This window comes from Trematomus bernacchii, unplaced genomic scaffold (assembly GCF_902827165.1).
Source record: "Trematomus bernacchii unplaced genomic scaffold, fTreBer1.1, whole genome shotgun sequence".
Taxonomy (NCBI): domain Eukaryota; kingdom Metazoa; phylum Chordata; class Actinopteri; order Perciformes; family Nototheniidae; genus Trematomus; species Trematomus bernacchii.
Window position 1 is genome coordinate 1,069,677 of NW_022987710.1, and position 18,264 is coordinate 1,087,940.

An 18,264-nucleotide genomic window follows, 5' to 3' on the forward strand; every position below is an offset into this window, starting at 1 on the left:
TCTGGTTATATCTATGGAATCTAAACTAATGCTCTCCAACCTGAGGGACCGACTGTTATTCATGATATCAGGAGTTCAAGAATGATTGTTCTCAGTGGTTTCAGCTGCAGTGCAGGTTGCCGATAATGACATTTAAATCAAACTGCACAGGAAGTGGTGAATCTGATTGTGCTTTGCTTTGATGCTAAATTATCTGTGTGAGGTGAAACAATGGTTTGAAAACCTGAGTAAGTCAGAGTCAAGGCACTGTGCTGCACAACTGGGCTGTGGTGGAGGCACCTTGAAGCCCCCCCCCCCCCCTTTCCTGTTTAGTTGTTGCAAAGGCGCTGGCAGGGCTGCTTGAAGTGTCCGTAGCGCTTCTCTGTGGGGGAGAAGCGCATCTTGGCGAGGTTCTGCCTGTGGAGGCCTCCGCGGCTCAGCTTCTTCCTCTCAGCCTGGGCGCCGGCCCTCTGCACAGCCAGCAGCTGGAGGTGGCCGGGCAGAGGGACCCCCCAGGCAGCCAGGCGCCAGGAGATGTGCCGCCTCACCACCACCGGCCTGCAAACACACAGGGGAGGGTTAGAGCATGTGTTGATGGCATATTAGATGATAGGTTAGTAGTAGGTAGGTTCACTGATAGGATACTAAGACGCACCACGGGAAGTTCCTCCTGCCTGTGGCCAGCAGACTGTTTCGCTTCTCCCCAAGAGCTTCAATAGACGGGTACTGAACTTAATTCACCAGCTAAAACTCTCTTTAACTGTGCAATCCAGTGTTCATATCTTATTAATACTAATACAACACTGTTTATATTGTAATATACATGTTGTATATTGTAGGAGAATGACAGTTCTTAGGAGGATAGTTTTAGATTAATCTTGAGACTGCAATATATCAATTTACTCAAGTAATTTACCCAATTATAGTTTTGAAACACTTGTTCTTAAGTATTTCCATTGTGTGGTACTTTAAACTTCTTTTCACTAGTAGTAAAAATGTTAACTTTTATTTCACTAAATATTTGTCATAGTTTTAAGTATCTTATTTAAGATGTTATGTGAAACTAGAACGTCTTGCGGTTGTATGCCACCAGTAACCAGTCAAGTTGCAGTTTACATGCATATCTGCGACGTCATCTATATACTGTTAGACATTGGTGGGAAAATGTTCAGTTTGAGTGACTTTGAGCTTCATCAACCAAAATCCATTTTGTTCATCACTTAGTCAACGTGGATGTTTGTTCCAAAATTTGAATAAAATCCCTACATTTGTTCTTGAGATCGAGCCTTCACAGGAATGTTACGTTAACCAGCATCCTAATAAACATCAAAATCGATATAGAGTGCCACAGTGACGCATCCTAAAACCCGGAAGTAAGCTGCGCATGGGTTCCTTCGACAAAAAAGCAATGCAATTTCTCCATAGGATTTTGGAAAATAGCTGGAAATAAGGTCTGTGGTTGGCACACATTTAAGAGACGGGTCACGTTTTGTTCAGTCGGATAATCTCCACATGTCTACCCTACTTTTATAATTTTCTAATCATAAATCTATTGATCATAAATCTATCGATTAGAAGGGTTGCACACTTATACTTTGATTTGGTTAATAGTTCTATATCGACTAACTACAACAGAAAACCATACCTAAAAAAGAATCAGCATAATCAATCATTTATAACAATATATACTAATATTACAATGAATGCAATACACAATGACTACTTTTGATAAAGTACATTTGATTGTACATTAAAGTACATTTGATTGAACTTATAATGGAGTATTTTAACAGTGCAGTACTTACACTGATGAAATAAAGCCGCAGAATGCTCCTTCTACCACTACACATATAAAAACCTTAAGGTCATTTACTTCCACAAATGCTGCTAATTAATCTTCTGTATTTGACTAATGCAAGTTAAAGGAGCTCTTGAAACATTGTACACATTGTTAGCTTCTGTAATCAAGCCTTGATTCTTAAAATGAAAACACAACACACTTTTGGGACTTTCACAGGTTTCAGTGAAAGTGTAAGACGAGTGTGTCTGAATGAAGACTAACCTGGAGGTGTCCTCTTCCTCTTCGTCAGAGCCAACCTCCTCCTCTCCGCTCATGCATCTCATTTGGTACACGGACATGCTGGGGTGCTCGATCAGCAGGTTCTCCAGGGGGCCCGCCGACAGGGCCGACAGGGGCTCGTTCTCTGCAATGAGGACATCTTCTCTTTACATCCCAGAACACACTGCGCCCAAACTGAGTGGATGATATAGAAGTGAATACCACAGACTCTGAAGGGTTTATTTGTTACCTGGCAGATTAACGATGATCCATCCTCCCTCCTCACTCTCCATCAGCTCCTCATAAGAGTCCGTTGCCTCAAAATCCTCCCCAGCGTTCCAGAGCAGCTGAGAGAGAAGCTTTCCGAACATCTTCAGACTCAGGTGCTATCTGGGAATTAACAATAGTGAGAATATCAAGCAATGCACAAAACACACTGTGAATTCTTTTTGGAAGGGTTTTGGCAGCTGGGGACATTGGATGTGATAGTGAGTTCTGAGTTCACAATCCTCAATCAGAATTAAATAAATAAAACATAAAAAATATATAAAAAAAATTGCAATAAAAATAAAAATACAATACAAAGCAGAGGTTTTTATTAACCTATGAAGTTATAGCAGAAGGTCCACTTAAAAAATTAAAAATAGAATACAAATATTTATTTAGGGACACGATGTTAAAGATTAGCAGATTTTACAGGAATACAAAACAATAAATAACTATTTGTATATTAATTACTCACTCAAAGGTTCCTGGACAAAAAAGGTCTAATAAATGTCTGTATGGTGAACGGAAAAAAAAGAAACAATGTAGATGTCTTTAATGATACAGCTAAACTATATCAAAGTATCTCATGTTTGTGAACTATTTGTTTTTGGGTTCTTTGTTCTCATGCAAGAATAATTCAAGGTAAAACAGCGAGGGTAATTGATACCCCAAATTGTGATTTTGTGGGTGAAGTATTCCTTTAATCCTCTTCCACCTGAACCTCCTCTCTGCCTGGATATATTTCCACATGAGCAGAGCAGGGGGCTCCCCGTTGAGGCTGTGCTAATAAAACCCCACAGATCTTCTCCAGTGATCACCTAACCCCTGCTCTGCATCAACAACTGTTTCCATTGCGCCAACACAGGAACCTGAGCCCTGAGCTGTTAGGTCGCTTCATGACGCAGACTCACGAGCCTAAGATGTTGAGGGACCATGATGATACAAGACGCTAGAATTTGACTGATTTCAAAAATATTATATAATCTGCGACACTGCTTTAAAGAACAACAACTTTTCTCCCATGAAGAAAAGTTGTAGGCGTGACCTAAAACCGCAGCTGGCTGACCTTTTGTCCTAAACAATGAACCTGTAACATTATGGAAGTGTGTACACTGCATGTTTGTTTATAAGTCCCCTGTCCTTCTTAGGCAACATAAATAAGGCTTATTAAATAAGGAAAATAATAACAATACATTTGATTTAAAAAGCGATTTTCAAGGTAAAACACTACGTAAAATAAAAGAAATCAAAAATACTTTTGGGTTTCTCCTGTTTTACATTAATTCTAGTGTTATGTGAAAGATATATACACTGCATGTTTGTTAATAAAGTCCCCTGGTGGAGGTCGCCATGTCCTTCTTAGGGAAGATAAATCATGCTTATTAAATAACAAATAATAATACATTTATTTAAAAATATGTTTTTAAGGTACTCAAAGACACTCTTCATATACGGGCTACAATTCATGAAATATAATTAAAAACACACACTTAAAATATACAAAAAACAATCTTAACATTATTATTTGAGCAAATAATGAGCAAAAGTTGTCAAAGTATTATGTTACTATGATCTCATCCTATTTATCCAATATTTACTTATGACAGCTGATCGCATAAAATGCCGACATCAACATTTCCTTATCTGTTGAAAGTATAATCACAGGAATATATGAAATGCATACTGGCTACATTATTACACCATTATATCACAAGTATTAATACATGTCTGCTATCATCGTTCAAGACCAACAGAGTTCCATAAACAGACCCGTGTTTACCCGTGTCAGTGTCTGGATGCCTTCCTTCAGTGTTTGCCCGGAATCTAATGTCACCAGACCCCTCCCTATAAACACACACATAATCCCTGTCTGGCCGGTCTATTATAACCTGATATCTACAGGACGAACAGCTGATTGCACATCGACGCAGTTTTATTTATCATAATAATAGCATTGGGTGGATTTGACATATCACTGCCCAGAGGATTGCACTTCGAGAACAAAAGACAAATTACATCCAAAGATTAAAACAGGCCAGTATTTTTACCGTGCTGCATCTACATCATGACTCACCTGATTAAATAAAATAAATGTTTTTCCTCGGGTGTGGCCGTTATACCCAAAGGATCCTTCTGTGTTGCTTGTTCTTCAGAGATTGTTTTGATCTCAAAGTTGTTTTTCGGAGAGTCCTCCCTGTGTCCTGAAACGTCACCAAGCCGCGCCCTCTGAGGCGGGACAGTTGTACGTCAGTCACTGCGTCACATGTCCACAAAACAACCCACTGATGTGACAACAAGTTATGTAGTGGACTGAAATATTGCGTTTTGTCTTTCATATTTATCCACATTGGCGTTTACACAGTTCTCAAGCTATCAGAAGGGAACAGTAAATGAGTTTGCAAACAACATAATATACGAAAAAAAGTCCCCGTTATGCTGTAAAAATAAGGCCCGTGCTGGTGTGCTCTGCTGTTACAACCATCCCCGTAACTCCGCTCGTGCTAACTTTAGGCAGCAGCTGCACGTGAAAAGCAAAACAAGAATATTATTCTGTGAAAACTGGTTAAAATGGCGAACGTAACGGACAGAGCTACCAGAGTTAATTTATCTTGTAGAGTTTTGGAGATAGGTCTTTTGGAGATAGGTCTGGCTATGCAAGCCTGAAGGCTAGATTATTTACTTGTTCAAGTTTTGGTGAGACGCTGTCCTCTTTATGTTCAAGACTGTTCAAGATAGTTCCCACACTAATCACCACTCCAATGTTTTGTTTAGTGCGCATGTGCAAGATGTTGTTATTTTAAGTCAAACTGTTTTTACCTTTATATATACAGTTTATGGTTTTTACCGAAGTGACGTCTAAAGTTAAAGAAGAAAACACTCCGACAGAGACTTGGTGAGGACAGAATGCCAGCAGCTATCACGTTTTAATGGCATTTGGGTTTTGATTCCCATGTATCTCCAAATAAAAAAATAGATGAACCCAGTCCGAGCTGAACAATTAAAGTCTTGACTTTCCTTTTTTAAACTAATTTAGACTTTTTTTTAAGTGAGCAAGGAAGTACTCTATCATTATAGACACAACATGTTTCAAGTTTCAGCGATATATATTTATTATTTATAGAGTTACAGCCTTTATATATACAGTCTATGGTTACAGCAAATAAACGGTTGAAAATATCTGTCTTGTCTCGATTAGCTGTTATTTACTCTCTGATTGTCTGAAAGCAGGAAGTGGATCGCAGAGAGTATGCGCCGAGTCCGACTGCACGCGAAGAGTAAAAACTTCTACTTCTAAAGCCTGTATTTATCCGGGACAGGATTGAAGGTAAATACAACAATTAGATAATTATTGATACAAAGTTGATGACAGCTGTGTTCTATCTATTTTCTGTGCTTTATATAGACTCAGAAATGAATCCCATGGTCTTTGGACTCTTATTTTGTTCGGTTATAAAATAGAAACGAAACGCGGGTTTATGTTGTACTGGTATTAATTGATTGATTGATTGATTGAAAAGTTTATTAACAGCTTGTATATTGGGTACAGTACAGTACAGCTCAAAACATACAATTGTTAAGGGGATGCAGACCAGAGAAAGACTTTCGTCTTGTTTACATCAGGGTCCCCCATTTCCAATTCATCATATCATTTAAGACATATAAGACATATTTGACATACAGATGGCTTATTTACAATTTACATACAGGTGGTTTTTTACATACAGATGGCTTATTTACAATTTTCATTTTAGATTTCGTTCTAATACATCCTAACCGGACATTTAAGACATACCAAGTCTACAGATATACAGTTAGTAACAGAGTCTAAAATGCGAGTATATACATAGATGGGGGGGGGGAAGCTGTCCATTGTACGACAGGTTGAGATTTGTACCATTACCGGGGCCAGTTTTGCAATGCTTTCCCCCGAAGGTGCTCTTTAAGAGAGGTTTTGAAGGTAAGTATAGTTTTACTTTCCTTTACAGTTGTGGGAAGAGCGTTCCACCTTGATGTGGCATAATTGCGAAACGTGTATTCCCCTTTTTTTGTGCCAAATCTGGGTTTTACATGATTTGTGGAGCTCCCTCTGGTGTTATGATCATGGTATTCCTTGACCTTTGGGAAGAATTTTGACATGTACATGGGTACCATAGAGGTGTAGTGGATCTTGTAGACCAGGCCCATTGCAAGTAGCTGTACTCTGTCGTCTACTCTAAGCCATCCTAGGTTGTCAAAGTGGGCAGAGGTGAGGTGGGTTCTAGATGAAAGGTCAAGCAGTAGTCTGACCAGTTTATTTTGCGATGTTTGAAGTTTTATTTTTAGCGCCTTGGAGGTGCTATGGTACCATGACGTGCAAGCATAGTCATAGTACCCTTGAATGAGTGCTCCTGCCAGAGTTTTCAGGGTGTTTTTGTTTACCAGAGAGGAGATCCGGTATAGGAATCTAGTTCTTTGATTGACTTTTTTTATTACATTGGATGCCATTTTGTCACAGGAGAGGTTTGCCTCAAGAATAGATCCTAGGTATGTAATTTCCTTCTTACTTGTGACAATAATGTCACCCACTGCAACTGAGAAGTCGTCGGATTTGCTGAGATTATGTTTCGAACCGAAGAGAATGGACTCTGTTTTACCCAGGTGTAATGATAATTTATTATCGGCGAGCCAGGTGCAGATTCTGCCGAGCTCGGAGCTGAGGGTTTTTTCAACCTGCAATCTGCTCCTGTCAGAGACCAGCAGGGCTGAGTCGTCCGCGAACAGGAACAAGTTGCAGTCACATGCTGATGACATGTCATTTGCATAAATTAGGAACAGTAACGGACCTAATATGCTTCCTTGTGGAACACCACAGCTCACTGGGAGGGGGGGGGGACAGAGTACCGTTTACCTCCACCATCTGTTCTCTCCCCTCCAGGTAGGATTGCATCCAGCTCACCGATAGTTTATCAAAACCAATTGCTTTTAGCTTGTCAATCAGAATGGGGTGATTGACAGTGTCGAAAGCCTTTTGTAGGTCCAGCATCACCATGCCGCAGTATTTACCCTCGTCCACCTCTTGTTTGATGTGGTCGTTCAAATAAAGAAGGCATGTGTCAGTGGAGTGGGATGTTCTAAAACCAGATTGAAATTCATAGATTAGTTTCTTTTCTGCGAGGTACTTTTCGACCTGTTCATATACTATTTTTTCCATGACTTTCGAGATGGAGGTAAGTATAGAAACAGGGCGGTAGTTGCCTGGGTCCAATTTGCTGCCCTTTTTGTGCAGGGGGGTTACTCTTGCAATTTTGAAGTCTTTGGGTACTTTTCCCTGTTTTATGGAGAGGTTAATTATGTGAGCTATGACTGGTGAGATGGCGGTTGCTGTGTCTCTGAGGAATTTGGAGGGGATATTGTCGTGGCCAGTGGCCTTGTTAGGTTTGAGGGCGCTCAGTTTAATGAGTACCTCTGCTGTTGTTACCCTTGCTAGACTGAAATCATCTTTGCGTACCCCTAGGTTTTTGTAGTAGGTCATGATGTGATCTACTCCAAAAAGCCCTGAGTGGGAGGGTAATTTATTTACAAGAGTTGTGGCTATGTTTGTGAAAAAAATGTTCAAGTACTTGGCCACATCCAGTTTGTCTGTGATGAGCCTGTTATCTGTCTTTATGTTTACGTTTGAAAATCTCGTTTGAGTTTTTTACTGCAGCCAAGCTGGTTATTGAGTAATTTCCAAAGTTCACGGGGTTTATTTTTGTTTTCCTCAGTTTTGTCATTGATGAAATTCTTTTTGGCAGTTTTGATCATGGAGCTTACGTCATTTCTTAGTCTGTTTCTTTCAATTTTTAGTTCAGTCACGTGGGCCTGGAGTTCACTGCTCGTGCTTTTGGAAAGCATTGACTGACTTTTATGAAACTCAGAGCATTTTTTGTCTCTGGTTTTCATGGCGGTCAGTATGCCGGAGTGCATCCACGGCTCAGCGCGATTTTTTACCCTGGTTGTTCTTAGGGGGGCCAAATCATTGAGTATTGCAGAGAATTTGTTTTTGAAACCAAGCCATGTTTCTTCAACTTGTGTACCACTGAGCTCATCTGACCAGTCCAGGCTCTCCAGTTCTAGGTTAAAGGCCTCGCTAGAGTAGTTTTTGAGGTCTCTAGATATGACTGTTTTGTGACAGCCGGCCTTTTGTTTTAGCTTTTTGCGGGTACAGAATATCATATAATGATCACTTAAACCGCATGCTATAACCCCTTTACTGGAGATCCTGGACCTGTCAGAGGTCAGAATGAGATCAATGGTAGTTTGTGTTGTTTCACATACCCGGGTGGGTTGGGTGATTAGCTGGCTGAAGCCGTGCAGATCACAAATCCTACTGAAGGACTTGAAGACGGACGTGTCTTTACGTTGCATATCCGTGTTCCAGTCTCCAATAATAATTGTCTCTACATCCCCCACATCAGCCAAACACCCATCTAATGTATCATAAAAGTCACTCTGTTCCGGTGGTCTATAGATTGTCCCGACTATTACAGATTTAGCATTGTCAAAAAGAATTTCAACCCACACAGATTCAATATTTTCATGATGCAGGTCAGTACGGTTTTTGAAATTGGTGTCTTTATGTATGTACATGCAGACACCACCTCCATTCACGTTCCTGTCCCTTCTCACTACAAGATAATCTTCAATTTCAATTAAACCAACAATTAAACCGTTTCTGATTTAATCTACTGTCTTTCTATATGTTAAGAAAACAACTTAATAGCGTATTGCTTATTGTGCCCACTTTTTTTTTTAATTAAGTCAGTTTATAGAACTAATTCATAGCAGTGAATCGGCTAACAAACACTTCAATAACAAACCCCTAACAAGCCAAACTCCAGTCAGAAAGCGGGTTGTTTTAAATGAATAATGGATATTAATACCAAGCCTTTAAGAGCACGTGGCCTACAGCTCGTCATATTTTACAAATGTTCAGTATACGTTTGCAGTTGTTCCCATACTGTTAAAGTTAATTAACTACTGAAAGTAATAGATGATTAAGTACTACCCTACATAAATGTAAGACAATGTAAGATTGATTTAAAAATCATATGATTTTGGGAGTCAGTTGTAAAATGCATGGACATATTTATATACGTTATTTAATTATTCAAGTGCTGTTATTTTATAATGTTGAGGCTAATTTGAATTTTAAAGTAAAAGTGAAACCAAATGTATTCTGACGTGTCTTTGCTTTGTTCTTCCTTTGTCACCTTTTCCAGTTCGAGAGACGAATACAGTATCTGTCTACTTTCACTCTGAGAGATCCTGACTTTAAGTCATAGCATCTACAGGGATCTAAAAGTGCACTGTGTGTTAGCCTAACGGAGAGGGTCTGTCTTCTTTATCTGAAAGCATATTCTTCAATAAAATAAGATTTAAAAATCTTGGAGTCATAATGGCAAGCTTGATCCCTTTGATCTAGGAATTACAGTAATGGTAATGTGCTAAAAATGGCTATGTCTAATGCTGAATTACAAACTGGCCATCTGTCTAAAAGCCTTAAGAGCTGTGTTTAGTTGTTTGTTTAATTGCACATTTGTCACTATAGTTTGCACCACTGAAGGTCAATGTGAAAAGGTTTTGTTCCATGCTTGGTAAAGGGCTTTTTGTCAAAATCTATCATGACATCATGATTGCAAAATAACACACTTTATTTTAAGTACAAATAAATACATAGAAGTTTCATTGCAGGTTGTACTGAAAGTGCTCTTGGTAATTGTTCCTGCGGCTAAATGTCATGAACTGATATGCCTGTTTCACCTGATTCACTTTATATTCATGGCCTGAGGACATCTCCATGTGACAATAAAAGAGTCTGTAGAGAATGTGAAACAATCAAATATCTGTTTGAAGATACGATTTCTTCCTGATTCAATTCAAATGTGATTTGAACTTTTTCTTCAAACAACTGGATTAGGTTTGGTAAATGCTATATCCAAAACCTGTTTAATCTGTGTGAATACTCCACGTGAATAATCTGCTTCAACTGAAGGGTAAAGGTTTGTCTACCTCTAATCTAATCAAGGTTTACAGGTGTGTGTTCCTGGTGTTTCAGTGACGATCCCTCAGTATTGTTGACTGTCCTCTCTGTTCAGTGTCTCAGCGCAGGGATGGCTCCACGGATCGATGATGTCATGCGTCTGTGCTGTGAAATATCTGCTCACGATCAGATCAAAGCGGCAGTGAAAAACTCCACCAAAGGAGCGCTGGCGGCCGGAGGAGTTGCGTTTGTAGGCGGGCTGCTCGCAGGACCTCCAGGGATCGCTGTTGGTAAGAATACAAAAGTAAACCATAATGACAGTCTGTGAAACTGCCCTGTTTCTGAGGGAAACAGTGCATCTGCCTGATCAGAGGGTACACATGTAGCCCATCCTGCCAGGGGGCTTCAAGATTGTGAGATTAGTGAGTTCCATACATGGATGAGTTTTCAGAAAGGGGTTTAAGGGCACAGGCCGTGGTCCTAAAGTGTCAGGGGCCCCCCAGGCCTCCATCTACAGAATGTCACTCAAAGATGTGTACAAACAATAGACTGTAGATCACAAGAAAGCACATCAACAACAAAGAGGTGCAAAGAGAATCTCAATGACCAAAAAACATCCAAACAGAAAAACCAATTCTCAGCACAAAATGACTACAACAAGACACAAATTGACCACGAAAATACAAAAAAAGTAATACAAAAGTTACACAGAACAACTACAAGTGACATACAAGTGCTATAAAGAGACACAAAATGACCACGAAGAGATACTAAAGCACTACAAGAGACAAAATGACAATTAAAAGTCACAAACGTAAAACAAAGATACATGAAACCAACACTAAGAGACTTTACAGACACACAAAATGACTCCAAAGAGAATCAAACTTACAACAAGGAGATGCACAAGGACTACAGAGAGAAAGGAAATAACTACGAAGACACACAAAATAACTTCAGAAACACAGAGTGACTTAAAAGAGATACAAAACCACTCAAAAGCAACACAAAATTACTTTAACTATAACTTCTCTGGTGTCTGTTGACTCCATGCCTGCATCATGCCTACAGCTATTGATGGCCCTTGTGATTTATTGACCCCCTCCTCCCCTCTGTGTGTGGCAGGTGGAGCAGTGGGGGGGCTGCTGGGCAGCTGGCTGACCAGCGGTCAGTTCCGGCCCCTGCCTCAGATCCTGATGGAGTTGCCCCCCGCCCAGAGACAGAAGCTCTACGATGACATCGTGTCCGTCCTGGACAACATGGACTGGATGGATGCGGCCCAGCTCGTTTCCTTGGTGATGGGCAACGTGACTCTGCAGCAACAGGTCACCGCGGCGCTGCTGAACTACGTCACTAAGGAGCTCAGAGCGGAGGTGCGCTATAAGGACTGAGTCCTGCTCCACCTGGACTCACAGGACCACAACCAGAGACCTTTCCATATTTTTGTACTTGGCTGAAAACATTTGAATCCTGGAGGTTTCACTGCCATGACCGTGCCAAATGAAGCAGTTAGAGTGGCTATCCCAACAACAACAACTATTTCCTACTTACAATTTGGAGGCAAATATAAGCTTCCTGATTGGATGTAAGGTAGCTCCACCTCCACCTCTATAATTATAATCCAGTATATATCATTCTGCATAATGAGTACTTTTGATGATGAAAGTATATTTGAATATCAATACTTTACTAGCGCAAGAAAAGTTCTGAGTACTTCCTCTACTTCTGCCTAACAAGAACACATCATTGTTCAGTCACCATGGAAACCTAATGGACGGATAGTGACATAGAGAGGCGAAGTCCCGCCCATCTACTTCCGACCCATGGGACCTTATTTTAAAAATTATGTATTGAAGTCAATGGGGAGAGAAAACGTATCTTTCGATCCAGTTTGAATTGGGCCATGAATTACACATATGATGTTTGTCAATCTTAAAAAATCATTTCCACGTCAAAAAGTCACAGTTTGTCGTAAAACTGTTGAAATATAAGACTATGAAAAATACACAACTAGAAAGACTACAAATCCCAGAGTCGCGTAAGTGATGTCACAATTGTTTTCCTCCACTAAATATAAGAGATAGCTAAGATAAGATAACTTTAACAAGATGCCTGTGTGCTTTGTACCAGGTTGTAATCATACCAGCAATGGGTCTTGCTCGTTCTTTCGCTTCCCGTCTGATGAAAGGACCAGGAGTGGCTGGATCAATCAATCAATCAATCAATCAATCAATCAATGTTTATTTATATAGCCCAATTTCACAAATGTGACATTTGTCTCAGTGGACTTCACAGTTTGTACAGAATATCAGTATGACAATACGACACCATCTGTCCTTAGACCCTCACATCGTACAAGGAAAAACTTCCAATGGAAAAACCCCACAGTTTAAAGGGGAAAATGGGAGAAACCTCAGGGAGAGCAACAGAGGAGGGATCCCTCTCCCAGGACGGCCAGACGTGCAATAGATGCCGTGTGTAAATCGAAGAGATAATACATTTTACAGCATAGGTAGACCAAATGTTTGGAAATGCATGTGTCTATAATAAGAAGATGAATTCACAAGGATGTCAACAATCCTGTGGGAGCCATCAGGGAAGTAGTATGATGAGAGTCAGGCAGGACCACAGTGATAGGTTCAGCCACGACTCGAAGTCCAGGACTCAAATCCAGAACTCAGGATAGAGGATCCAGGACACAGGACCACAGCAACAGGATCAGCCACGACTCAGGATCCCGGCGTAGATAGACACCAAAAAGAAATTTGGGGGAAGCTGGGTTATTCGGAACATGAGAGTACACAGGTACAGACAGACAGAAGGAAGAAGTAAGGTGTCCCCCAACAGTCTAAGCCTATAGCAGCTAAACGAACGTGTCTACGTACATGCACTCCCTTAGGATAGGTTGAGGGAAAGGGGTAGCAAGTAAGAAGTAAGGAACAGAGGTGGAGAGGCACAACGTGTCTACGTACATGCACTCCCTTAGGATAGGTTGAGGGAAAAGGGTAGCAAGTAAGAAGTAAGGAACAGAGGTGGTCTGTAACCACATCCTAGAAACAGAAAAAAAGAGGACCCTTATATAATTTGTTGTCTTGTTGGATTTAAGCCAAGCTTGTCTTCTTGGATAGACTCAGACAAATACTAACTTGGTTTAATTTTGAGTGTTCATGAGCTGCATGTAGTCACCCAGAGCAAGTTTAAAAATATGTATCGCTCAATAGAAGGCTGTGTGTACTGAAGAGATGTGTGTAATCTATGCCACTATACAGTAAGTAGGTCAGGCATTGACATGTGGTGCATGTGGACACAAGACAATAATATTTGTATGTGTTGGCAAGTATAAGGGCAAAACAATGTATCACAATATAATCCAATAACATATAACTAGAAGGTGTAAAAAGCTAGCCTGGTTCTCTCCAAAACAAAAAGAAAGCCCACTTTCAAGTTAGCTACCTAGCTAGTAGCAAGCACGTTAGTTAGCATTACAGCCTTAGTCTTGTCATTTTTATTAGCCTTAACATGAAGTAACATTAAGTAACCCAAAATGTTAAACAGTAAGAGTAGTAGTCATATTTCGTGAACCCTTTGAAGAGTACTGTCACACCGGTGTGATCATTCTATAATACACCGTTTAAGCCCGGATGCCCCCGGCCGAGAAATGCTAACGCTAATGCTACATTAGCATCGGCGATCTTTTCTACTTCATGCTATCTGCACAAATGGTTGACATTGAACATTAAAAAGAGCAGGCAGTTCAGGGAGAATCAAAGGAAGGCAGGCAGCTTTGCATGACATTCTTCTGGACGTGTTTCATTGTGGTGATAGTGAGGGTAGCAAATCCCTTTTTTGGCAAGACAGTAGTGACGGCCATCATGGTGACGTGTGTTGTTGTGCGAGACCAGAGATGTAGTTCATTGAGCGTTTCACACTAAAAAAAAGTTACTTCACAGTTTTACGACACATTTTTATTTTTTTGACTTGCAAAATTATCTTTTAAATTGACAAACATCATATGTGTAATTCGTGGCACAATTCAAACGGGATCGAAAGATAATCTTTCTCTCTCCATTGACTTCAATACATAATTTTCCCGAAATAAGGTCCCATGGAGGTCCACCGAAGGGGAGGGACTTCGCCTCTCTATTAGCACAAATAAAGTTTTTGTACGCCACAATCAAGTCTTTCTTTTTAAACGCACTCAAATACTGTGCCTGAAGAGTCATATACTCTGGATCAAATCCAATCACACTGTATCAGGGTGTTAGTACCTCTGCTTAGGAATTTCAAATAAAATACACTTTGAAGCTTTTGACTGTTTATTTGCAGATTTAAAGTTCTCCAAAAGTGAAGGCAAATTAAAAAAATGTCTGCATAAGAACCGCAAGAATGTTTCTGTTCAAGTTGAGTGTATATTTTAGTTTAAAAAGCACTAATCTGCACCTACGGGTCTCTGAATCAAAGCAATGACAATAGTTTGGTGGTGTTATGGGATCCTAGTTTGTCTTTGTAGTCAGATTTCTCCCAGTTCCTCACGCTTTTAGAGATTCTTACTGGGAACCGAAAGCAGACGTCTCCTCTTCATAACGAGCAAAAACAGTGATTAAAAGTTCGAAATAAAGCAGGTTCAAAATCAGTGTTTCTTCAATGCGGTTTGGCTGCGGCTAACGTTAGTTTCTCTGAAAACTTAAGATCCAGACATCTGATCACTAGAATATTAGATCAGGTTAAAGTTTGGCTTACGCTGAATAAAAAGTAAATTCATGACAGCTCCTTTCAGGCAACAACGTCCCATGTTTAAATGTTACTGTGGCTGCGAGGGAGTGCGCTAGTTTTTAAACCAGAAGGTCGTGAGTTGATCCCAGCCGTGCAGTCAACATGTCGATGTGTCCTTGGGTTGCTCCTGATGGCCATGATGTGTGAATGTGTATGAAATGGCTCCATTGGACTCCTTTGGTTACTTCTTGAACAGTGACGGCCCGTCCACACGGCGGCGTGCGTTGAAGCTTCAGCGCTTCTTCCCATTCACTTTGAATGGGGTGACGTGCGTAGTAATCAGCAGCGAACCGCTTCAACACGTGTATTTCGGTTTTATTCACGGCATTCATTTTGTTATTCTACAGTATTGTTGTTTTATAGATTTGTTAATGTATACAATCCAATTTGTAGTGATGGCAGTTTGACACTGAAGCTTCGAACGGAGCTTCAACCGTGGACTTCCTATTCCATAGAAGCAGTGATTCGAAGCTTGCTTCAAATCACGTGACATGTGACGTCAGAAGCAGCAACTGCTTCAAATCACGTGACATGTGACGTCAGAAGCAGCAACTGCTTCAAATCACGTGACATGTGACGTCCGAACCAGCAACTGCTTCATTTCCTGAATGAATCACTTGACTGGTTCGCGGTCCAATCACGCGATTCAATGCACTGCCTCGTCTCTATTCTGACAGGTGACAGGTCGAAACAGTTTCGAATTTGAGCGCTTCAACACTTTATAACCGCTCTAAACAATGCGCAATGTGTGGGTTGTTGTCGTAGTTTGCGTTGTTGCTGTTGAGTTGTTGGTAGTGCATTTGAATTGGATCATTATAGAGCAAGCCAGGAAGAAAGATAGGTCGTTCTGGCTCGGGAAACACTTCGAAATGTGGAGAAGTTGTGAACAAAAAGACAATGAGTAATATAAAAACAGCTCTATAATTTAAAGGGGACCTATCATGCAAAATGCACTTTTGTACGTCTTTTATACATGAATATGTGTCCCTGGTGTTCCAAGGAACTCACCAAGTGTCAGAAAACACAACCCTCTCTATTTTCCTCCATACCCAAATCTCTAAAAAAGGGGCTGCAAAGGATCTGATAAAAACTGATCCAGATTTGAACACTGTCCTGACGTCAGGACGGTGGCGCTACGGCTATTGGGCCAACTCCACCAATCAGGAGGAGACAGCCACGGCCATTGTCGTTCGAAAGCGCTGGAGACGCTGTAGTACATATGCCAGGCCTGTAAGTGGCGCTGTAGTCTGCCACAAAAGCAGCGAAGAAGACTTGGTTACCATGGTTACCCTTCTGTTTATTCTCCGCTGTGGCTTTCTTTCTCCCTCCCCGAGGCAAGCGTTTGCTCCCGCTGCAATGCAATCCCTCCCCGTCGAGGCAAGCACTGTAATTCTCTCCGGTTAGTCCACCAGCAGATGACAAACACCCACCTCTCCGCCTCTTCCAAGGAACGAGGGGACCGTGCGGCAGAGTTTCAGTTTCAGTTTGTTTCGCCGGTCAAGATGTCCGTTAAAGTTTAAATCTTCCGGACAAAATTAGAAAAGTGCCGGTCAGAGGTCTTCTTTGTTATTTATTGAGCTTTAAAACAAATGAATAACGACTCTATATAATAAAACAGGAGGACGGAGATCTCTTTTTCTCCCCCTCTTCTGACAGCCCAGCAGCTGATCAGAGCACGGCTCACCTCTCCTGCAGGGGGGGCGTGGTCAGCAGAATCAGACCCGTAGACAGCAAACAGCACATAGAGCGAAATGAGGCATGGCTAAAATGCATGATCTGTTTGGTATTTTGAAAACAGAAACGTATAAATATACCTTATATAGGTATGGCCCTACAATATATAATTTAAATATAGCATGATAGGTTTCCTTTAAGGAATAGATAGCCAGTGGATAGAGCCGGCGGCCCGAATGCGGCGATGTCCTCCGCGCAGCTGGTTCAAAGCCCGGAATGGATGAACTTTTAATCATTGCTTTTCAACTTTAATACTTTAATAACTGATAAAAGGCCCTCTCCGCCCAAAACAATGTCCAGCACTCTCTAGTCTCTTCTCATTAGCCGCGTTCACACTGGAGTACTTTTCCCTGTACTTTTCGCGTTTAGTTCCGTTAGTACCCCTTATGTCGCGTTCACACCAAAAAGAGTACTTAGTGCCGGGAACTTTTACCCCCATTTTTAGTGCCTGCTGAGAGATGGTACTTTCCTGGGGGAAAAAAGTGCCCCAGTTCTGATTGGCTGGGCGAATTGCAAACCACGCCCCGTAAAACTCTGAAATGTTTTGTAGAGCCGCCATTTTATTATCCTCGCATTAGCATTATTAGCATTAGCATTCGCCCAGCGCACAAACGCAGAGAGACTAACTTATGGCAACATGGGAGCGGTGGAGATGAGGTGTCGGCGTTCTGGCGATTTACTCGGAAGGCTTCAGTAGAAGCTGCTGGGAGTCCCAGCAGCTTCTACTGAAGCCAGTCCCCAACTCCGGGGACTTCCGCCCGGGGACTTCGGGTGGCAGTATGCGCCGTGAAGTTGTTTGCGGCCTGCCAGTAAACCCAAAGCAGAAGAAGACGAAGTGACGTCAGCGGCTCATTTGCGTAATCTTCCCTCAGGGAACTTATTCCGGTGTGAACGCGATCGGCTCTTAGTTCCATAGGGGAACTAAGTGCCGGGAACTAAGTGCTGGGAACTAAGTACGGCAAAGTACTTGGTGTGAACGCGGCTAATAACCCAATACACACAATTATCAATCTTTAATTGCAAATAGAACATGATATTCAGTCTTAGTGTGTGTGTGCATCGAATATTTTTCAAGGCAAAGATATATTAAACCCACTGCAGCCTTGCACTTCGCCAGGAGAGGTCGCTGTAACTGAAGCTTCGAGAAATGAACCTATTTCCGACACAATTGTCCAAGTGGTTCGATGCTTCATTCAAAGCTTCATTTTGCCATCACTACCAATTTGTGTTCTTTGAAATTGAAAAGGATATTGCATTGTGTTTGTTGATATCGGAGATTTCAATAAATTCAATTTGGCAGCCGCAGTAAAAAAAAAAGAAAGAAAATACGAATATCCCGAATAACGAAATTGAAACCCGAATAGTACGAATATTCGGATACAGCCCTACAGCACAGGCAGTATGAGAAAAATAAAGAGCTTTTTGAACATTAAAGCATGGGGACATGACA

The 18,264-nt window shown here is 41.1% G+C and overlaps 2 protein-coding genes across 2 annotated transcripts; one reads left to right on the forward strand and one right to left on the reverse strand.

Annotated features, from left to right (window-relative positions):
- Positions 1–218: 218 nt before the first annotated feature.
- Positions 219–4,987, reverse strand: si:ch211-260e23.9 (tumor protein p53-inducible nuclear protein 2). Its single transcript, XM_034140987.1, has 4 exons — positions 4,380–4,987; positions 2,289–2,428; positions 2,042–2,183; positions 219–537 (listed from the first exon to the last, which is right to left on the reverse strand). Exons 2-4 carry the CDS (start codon positions 2,407–2,409, stop codon positions 309–311), a joined length of 492 nt encoding a protein of 163 aa, XP_033996878.1. The 5' UTR covers positions 2,410–2,428; positions 4,380–4,987; the 3' UTR covers positions 219–308.
- A 559-nt stretch (positions 4,988–5,546) lies between these two features.
- Positions 5,547–12,124, forward strand: LOC117491116 (protein C19orf12 homolog). Its single transcript, XM_034140964.1, has 3 exons — positions 5,547–5,630; positions 10,423–10,597; positions 11,433–12,124. The coding sequence occupies exons 2-3, from the start codon at positions 10,438–10,440 to the stop codon at positions 11,696–11,698; spliced, it is 426 nt and encodes a 141-aa protein (XP_033996855.1). The 5' UTR covers positions 5,547–5,630; positions 10,423–10,437; the 3' UTR covers positions 11,699–12,124.
- The last annotated feature ends 6,140 nt before the right edge of the window (positions 12,125–18,264 follow it).

What these genes read in the sequence shown, in the direction of transcription:
- si:ch211-260e23.9 (XM_034140987.1), bottom strand. Translation starts at nt 2,409, where the DNA reads ATGTTCGGAAAGCTTCTCTCTCAGCTGCTCTGGAACGCTGGGGAGGAT. An exon ending in GATCATCGTTAATCTGCCAG is followed by an intron (nt 2,184 to 2,288) that starts GTAACAAATAAA and finishes TCCTCATTGCAG; the next exon opens with AGAACGAGCCCCTGTCGGCC. An exon ending in GAGGAAGAGGACACCTCCAG is followed by an intron (nt 538 to 2,041) that starts GTTAGTCTTCAT and finishes GTGTGTTTGCAG; the next exon opens with GCCGGTGGTGGTGAGGCGGC.
- LOC117491116 (XM_034140964.1), top strand. Translation starts at nt 10,438, where the DNA reads ATGGCTCCACGGATCGATGATGTCATGCGTCTGTGCTGTGAAATATCT. An exon ending in ACCTCCAGGGATCGCTGTTG is followed by an intron (nt 10,598 to 11,432) that starts GTAAGAATACAA and finishes TGTGTGTGGCAG; the next exon opens with GTGGAGCAGTGGGGGGGCTG.